This window comes from Orbicella faveolata, unplaced genomic scaffold (genome assembly GCF_042242905.1).
Source record: "Orbicella faveolata isolate gen_17 unplaced genomic scaffold, um_ofav_v1 contig_36, whole genome shotgun sequence".
In the NCBI taxonomy this organism is placed as follows: domain Eukaryota; kingdom Metazoa; phylum Cnidaria; class Anthozoa; order Scleractinia; family Merulinidae; genus Orbicella; species Orbicella faveolata.
Window position 1 is genome coordinate 1,036,181 of NW_028301565.1, and position 7,669 is coordinate 1,043,849.

A 7,669-nucleotide genomic window follows, 5' to 3' on the forward strand; every position below is an offset into this window, starting at 1 on the left:
CACTTTAATATAAATACCTTCAATAAATGATTTCATTAGCTGACTTTCAACCTTTGTCTATTGCTAAAATCAACATTTTTCAGCAGAAAGCGAGGTTTTACAGTCAGAAATGTATAGTGTCATGGTCCATACTAGTGAAGAGGTCACGATTTGTTGATACGTTGCGTGACGCCGCCAGTTTCTGTAGATTCACAAGTTTCATAGAATATTTGAATTACGTACATTATTCTAAGCTGGAAGCACAAATTTAAGCTAGCATTTCCAATCGCGTGCTCGTTTATCGTAAACAAGCTCCGTGCGACTAACTGGAGTATTTCCCCTGATGAATAATGTAGACTTTTGGATCTTGCCTTCAGAGTACTTTTCCTCCGATTCCAAACAATAAAATTTCGACCGGATAAAGACTGAGCTATCTGTCGTGACTGGAACTAATCAACAAATCCCGGGGGAGGGGTACTCCCAGAAAAATCAGGTGGGGGTGTGCGGCCCACTTCCCAAAACCCTTACCCTATTTATGACCAAAATCTGTGATATTCCCTACCCTATTTATGACCTAACCCTTAAATCAAAGCCCTGTTTTAGACCTGTGTTATAATAAGTTCCCTAGCTCAGACTAATGTTAAATTACCGTAAACATAATTTGTGAAGGACTTTTGTAGATTTTCTTTTCGATAGTAACGAAAAAGTGGCTTCTTTTTAAAAACATACCCATATCAAGGCTAGAGTGCAAAAACCATACCCTATTTATGACCAAAATGGCCAAAATCAGCCAAAAATCGATACCCTATATATGACCAAAACAGCTGAAAAACCATACCCTTTGGGGCTGCACATAACTATATAGCCCATATAAGGGAGTAGCCCCCCCGGGCAACAAATGCAATCAAAATGTAGCTGTTTCCATGGTTAACATCCCAAAACCAAGTCGTGTTAATAGACAAGGGCAATTCCCTCAGATTTCGATAAATGCTACCATCGAAGCGTTTAAATTCACCAAAATCTAACGCTGAGCGCACATAATAGCGAAGCGTACGACGACTGAAAGATCCAGCGGAAAGCCGAGCTCACATGGCCTGCTGACATACTTGTAATGAGCACTATATCGAGGCTTCTCTAGTGAGTAATGTTGATTCTTTCTGATTCGCCAATTTGTTGACGTATATAGATAGCGGCATATTCCCGCCAGTAGTTCAAGTTTCTTATCGTCCACAGTAAGCTACCCTTGACTACTTAGAGTGCAAGCGGGAACCGATGTGTAAGTACAAACTATTTTCTATGCTTGTTTTTTGGTATAAGTTTTAAGTTTGGACGTATTTTAACCTTAAGTACCTTTACTCTCGGTTTTTATACAACAGCGTATTGTTTTAAGTCCAACACGTGGCAGAGCCCCAGTTTCATCTTGTTTTAGTGATAGATCTTTATAGTTCATACTCCCCCTAGCTTAGATTTCTATTCAGCAGCTTCCTATAAGAATCTCTGGTAATCCGAGTTAAGAGTCCTTTCCTTGCTAGTAAATTCCCACACCGCTTTCAGTGGTGCTCACGCAAGCACGTTTTTATCGAATCGTGCAATTTTATTGCTTTCAAGATTTTAGAGTGTTATCATTTATTGTATTAGGACAGTTAGCAGTATGTGTATCTGCTCGGGATCACTGATGATTTTAATTGTGTCTTCGGTTCTTATACAACAGCCATATTTGACCCATCTTTGTGCCTTCGGTTTTCATACAACAGCCTATTGTCCTAAGTCCAACACGTGGTAGAGCCCCAGTTTTTAAAGTTTTTATTTCATCTTATCTTAGTGATAGATCTTTATAGTTCATACTCCCCCTAGCTTAGGTTTCTATTTAGCAGCTTCTTATAAGAATCTCTGGTAATTCAAGTTGAAGGTCCTTTCCTTGCTAGTAAATTCCCACATCGCTTTCAGTGGCGCTCACGCAAGCACGTTTTTATTACATCGTGCAATTTTATTGCTTTCAAGATTTTAGAGTGTCATCATTTATTGTATTAGGACAGTTAGCAGTATGTGTATCTGCTTGGGATCACTGATGATTTTAATTGTGTCTTCACTGAGAAGTTTGACTGGAAGTATTGTCACACCGCAGTTATGATTGGAATGTTTGCTATTATTGTTTCGTGACTCTTGTCATCTTGTAATCTTCTATTCTCTAGTAATTAGTTTATTCACTGCATTGTATTTCAGTTTACGTTTGATTATCGTCAATCACAGCTGATTTTCCGTGATCTCTGACTTTATTCGATTAGTAAACCATCTCCCACACGCGCTAGTCTCATTGCGACAAGTTGTCTAGCAAGTGACAATTCAGCCTTTCAACAGTCGCCGTGAACCTGACGTTACACGAACGGCAACTGTTTCGCGCGTCTCCGAAAAAACACTCTGCCTGTTTCGATAGTATGTCAAAAACTAATAGACGTAGAAACTCAAATTACATTGTAATTGTCACTCGGGTAACTCAGCTTGACTTATGATCGCTCTCTTGCAGGTGAGATATTCCATTACGTTTAAATGAAAAGTTATATGATTATCATGCATCTGCTGACCAAGGAGTGCCCGCGTGCCCAGGTGCCAAGCGACCCAAGCGGACCCAAGCCGTTTTCTGTGGCGAGTTCCCCGCAAACGTTTAAAATCATGGTTCGAAATGTGGTTGATAAAACGCCCAAGGATAAAAGAAAGTCTTCAGGTCCACGGAAACGTAGTACGCCTTCGTCTGAGGTAATATACAGCAGCCCGAAAAGGCCAGGATCGGCAGCCGGCGGAGAGAGTGTTGAACGAAGTGAGTTAGCTCAAGCTAGGTTATTCAGGGTGTTCTTACAGTAGACGTACATGTGTGTTAGAATCATGTTTAGGTGTTAAATCGAAAGTGCTTTTCTGGCTTGCCTCTCGATATAGGACACTAGTTATTAAAGATGATAGTTTGCAACTGTAAACTTATTATTGAAAGCTCGTATGAGCTGACGTTAAGCTATGCTGCTACAAGTGGAAGGAAGAACCGATTTTTCGAACTCTATATTCGAACCTCTTGATCATTCGAAGGAAATGTTTGCTCCCTGCGCAAAAATATGACCGAAATTTGTGCTGATTTTTCGAACTACCGAGTTTTCAAAAACTGTTCTCTGTTCCGCTTGGTGGACGATTCAATGTATCATAGTCTTGTGTAGCTCGATCATATTCTGGAAACCCAAAAACTTCGACTTGCGCGTACTTTATAACAAGCTAATGTAAAGCTAAGTTTAAGTTTTAACCTTCCCATTAGAATGATTGTCGATGTAGCTTTCGTTGTCCAAAAGACTATTTAATAAAATCCTATGTCTCTCTGCGATTTATTACAAGTAATTGTTTCTACTACAAATGTAGATGATCTGCATAATTTTATTTAAGAAACAATAGTCTACTTTTCGCGGGAAATTATTCTTCGGTGGGTTCTTCATGGAGAGGATTTTTCTTACATATTGAAGAGCAAACTGGGATATTGTACAAAAAGTGATTGTATTTGTTAAATTCTGTAAATCATTTGATGTTACAAATTTATGATTTTGGTAAAAAAACAATTTGGTAACTTGACTTGATGTTCATTTCAGAAATTGGTGAGTTTCCTCTTTGAAACAAAGGGATTTTACAGAAACCAGAGCTATATGTATTCAGTTCACATAATGGTAATTTTTCCGTAGAAAAAAGAAGATTTCGACCAGGAACTAGGGCACTAATGGAGATAAGACATTACCAAAAGACAACTCATTTATTACTTAGAAAGGCTCCTTTCATGAGGGTGGTAAGTTTGATTTTCCTGCTATTACATACATGTGCAATGTAGGTTCATGACAATTTTTCCATTCATTGAATTTGTATCAAACCATCCTATTGCTGTCTGATTATCTGGTGTGCTAGTAGCTACGCTTAATGTTTTTTCTCATTTTATTTAGTTAACTTCGAAATAACTTAGCAATTTAATTCAGCAAATTGACTGGCGGTGAGGACAATTTTGCCCACCTGTGAAATTCAGTTGGGAGGTGCGGTGGCCTCATGGTTAGTGCGCTCATCTCCGGATCAAGCGGTCTGGGTTCGAGCCCTGGCCGGGGACATTGTGTTGTGTACTTGGGCAAGACATTTTACTCTAACAGTGCCTCTCTCTAACCAGGTGTATAAATGGGTACTGGTGAACTTAATGCTGGGGGTAACCCTGCAATGGACTAGCAGGACTACCTTTTTACGTTACCGTGAAATTCAGTTGCCTTCTTGCTGAAAACATCAATAAAATCCCTGAATTTCCTCAAAGGCTTATGACAAATTCAAGAGGGGGGAGTTGGTGCTTAATTGGGGAGAGTGTGCTTAATCAAGCAAAGGTGCAAATAAATGTCAGAAACTCATTTTCTTGGCTATGCAGGAGATAAACTTTAATTACGTACATGTAAATGGTAATGCAAACAAGCCAACAGTTCCCCTAGCTCAGGTCTCAGATTTACCAGGTCTAAAAAACAAACTGCTCTTTGCAGAGTCTTCTTTATAGACTTTCTCTCATGTTTTTACATCACTAACTGTTTTTTCAACTTTTTGGGAGTATTTTGTCCTGAATTTGGGAGAAGGCCTTTATTTGAGGGACGGGGAACTTATTCTGAATTTTGTACTCAAATTAGTTGTTTAAATGATAGAGAGCACTCGATGAAGTGCAAGTGCTACATGTAGTTCAAGAAAATAAGATTAAGCTACAAGTGTTGAATGCTGAATGGAAATTAAATACAAACAGTTTGCTGTGAGATCTGCATGTACTCCTGAGCTATTTTGTTGCACAATGTATGTTCAAGATCCGGCAATGAGAGGAAGCTCCCTGTGCAAACATGTGGATCAGCACATTTTGATGTACACTGTTAAGGGGTGCCTTTGCAGTTAGTCAAATTATATTCCTACAAGGCTAGAACAAAGTTTCTCCATCTGCATGGCCGTGTGTTTTATGTGCTCTTAAATGTAATTTTGAGGGTTCATAATTTGATTTTATTTACCTGTTTACATGCAGTGCTGGGAAATTTTTTGATTGACGTCTTAAGTACATTTTAGGTGCGGGAAATTGCTGATAAATTTTACCATCGGGAAGAATTAAGGTGGCAAGTCCCAGCATTGTCAGCACTCCAGGAGGTTAGGAATTTTTAAACTAGTTACATTACGACAGCTTGTTAATCTATTATTACCATGTACCATTTAGGGTGTGTTTCTTTGGGATGATCTGGATCAGGATCAGTGATCCAAGATCACTTGGATCATGGTGCATCAAAGGAACCGACGAATCCACTCTGGTCACGGATTCATTGGTTCCTTTGATAAACTATGATCTGAGTGATCTTGGATCACTGATCCTGATCCAGATCACCCCAAAGGAACGCACCCTTAGAGTGTACCAAAGACGTTCATGGCTGCATTAAATGCTAAATGACACATCATTGCACATACTGTATGTTCAGGGTTGCGGATAAGTTTTCACGGCAGATTCCTATGGGTCAATTCCCACTGCTCCCACTTGTGTATTGATTTGTCAGATCATGTAGCTGATCTTGTTGGGTTTTTGATCTGAGACCCTTCACCTATCTGGAACACTGTATGTTAGTTCCTCAAAATTTAATCTCAGGATTTAGTAGGTTCCCTGCATTGAGTACAGTGTATACATATAAAGTATTGCATTGGAAATTTTGTCTGTGAGTCTTGTTTTTCTATATCAACCGATACTATCAGTTAATTAATTACTTAGGCATCCCTTTTGTCTCAGTTCCATCATTTATATTCTTCTCGCAGGTCTTTATACATATCATTTACATTTTAAGTACTAGATGCATCTGGGAGTTAAAGCCTAGTGATCATATTTTTTTCATTCTTGTGTGCCTGCTTATCTTTGGATTGACCATGGAGAGAAGTTAATAATTTGCAAATTAATGATAATTAAAAATAATTTTTCTTTTCTGCTTTTTCAGGCAGCTGAAGCATTCCTTGTTAGACTTTTTGAGGATGCGTACCATTCTACTTGTTTGCGTCTTCCACATTTAATATCAACGTTTTGTTGTTGTGTGTTACTTTTTCATGTTGTGCAATACATGCCTGGGTTCCGTTTTGCACAAATTGGGTGTTGCAAAGGGCTTTTCTTTGCATGTAACTGTACAAGACAAATTTAAAAGAAATGGTGCATAGTAGTAATTGAAATGAAGTTTGCTCAAGATGTTATGAAGTATCTTTCCTTCTTTATGTAATTATGATTTCATCTATTTTATTACATTTTTATTTCTAAAATTGCAATTCATGATGCATGCTCCTATTGACCATGTAGTTGTCTGTTGGCATGTTAACAAGGTGGCTGTTATGATGAAACTGCATTTTGTTGTTATTTTGATGTCATTTCTTTGGTTTCACAAACTGTTTGTGTAAACTTTAGAACACTTCCAATTTTCTTCTTGTATTTATATTTTTTATCTACACGTATGTATTTTAAATCCCAGTTTTGTAATAGATCAAATGACTGTTGTTGTTGTTGTTGTTCTCTTTGTCTTTGTTTTGTTTTTACAGCAATTTATGTGCAATCCACGCCAAACGAGTGACTGTTATGCCCAGAGATATGCAGCTAGCCAGGCGGATCCGAGGAAGACATGATGGTCTTGGCTGATAAGAAAACAAACCTTTCACTGCTTTGTAGCTTAGTTTTGGAAGAGAACATTTAGTTTATCTCAAGACGTATTTTTATGACCCTTTATCAACTTTTAGAGGCCTTAATTTTGTATGCAATTATCGCTAAAGGTGAAAGTATTTTTAAGACACAAACATTTTAAAAGTTGCATCATGGTCATGTATTTAAAGCATTTGAACAAACAATTTTTAACTTACGTACATCTGTGAATGGAATGGAAATTTGTTCCATGCACTGAGTGCCAGGATTTTTTTTTTCAATTTATGTTAATGTATTGATTATTCAAGGCTTCACTTATATTTGCTTCCTTGCATCTTGTATTAATATTTATTGTGAAATACAGTCTATATTTTAATTTCTTTGATTAAGTCTACCTCTTTGGATTGCATTTCACTTTGCTGTTGTTGTTTCCATTTTCGTAGTTTTCGGGCCTTAAGTTATGATGCATTTATCCAATTGGTTTTTATTGTGAACATAACTCGTATTTGGATTTCATTTGTACAAATAAAGCTGAAACTGTACAGATTACTCGTTGTTGTCGTTGTCGTTGTCGTTGTTTAATTTTCATTGAAGGCGAGTGCGCTTTTGGAGCACCTTTGTTTAAAAGTGATTGAGTTTTTTTGATCTTGATAACAGATCACATAGAAGTAGTAAAGCTCTCTAAACAAGGGTGTGAAACATCAAAGGAAACTAAACGGGAGACAGAAAAGAGGCTAAAGAGAAGGGAACTAATGGGAGAGCGAGAGGTAATTTGCATCAGAAGTTTTGGTGCTTGATTTCTTGGGACATCGGAATTTTACGATACTTGTGGTATTTGGCTGTTTAGCGTGTTATTTGATAAAAATAGCAAGTCGCAGCGGAAATTACAGTGGAACTCCGTTAATCCGACAACTAAGAGACAAGCTAGATTATGTTTATGATAGTATTAACGCCGAATTATTTACAGTGTGGGGAAACCCTTGTGAATTATAATACGGTTTGCCTCTAGGT

At 37.8% G+C, this 7,669-nt stretch overlaps 1 protein-coding gene across 1 annotated transcript; it reads left to right on the plus strand.

The window, feature by feature from the left end:
- Positions 1 to 2,511: 2,511 nt before the first annotated feature.
- Positions 2,512 to 7,207, plus strand: LOC110064578 (histone H3, embryonic-like). Its single transcript, XM_020771644.2, has 5 exons — positions 2,512 to 2,794; positions 3,690 to 3,790; positions 5,071 to 5,148; positions 5,976 to 6,013; positions 6,562 to 7,207. The coding sequence occupies exons 1-5, from the start codon at positions 2,527 to 2,529 to the stop codon at positions 6,656 to 6,658; spliced, it is 582 nt and encodes a 193-aa protein (XP_020627303.2). The 5' UTR covers positions 2,512 to 2,526; the 3' UTR covers positions 6,659 to 7,207.
- Positions 7,208 to 7,669: the final 462 nt, after the last annotated feature.

Bases quoted from the DNA above. Each gene is read 5' to 3' on its own strand.
- LOC110064578 (XM_020771644.2), top strand. From the start codon at position 2,527: ATGAAAAGTTATATGATTATCATGCATCTGCTGACCAAGGAGTGCCCG. The intron at 3,791-5,070 runs GTAAGTTTGATT...AGTACATTTTAG, and splicing joins AGGCTCCTTTCATGAGGGTG to GTGCGGGAAATTGCTGATAA. The intron at 5,149-5,975 runs GTTAGGAATTTT...CTGCTTTTTCAG, and splicing joins CATTGTCAGCACTCCAGGAG to GCAGCTGAAGCATTCCTTGT.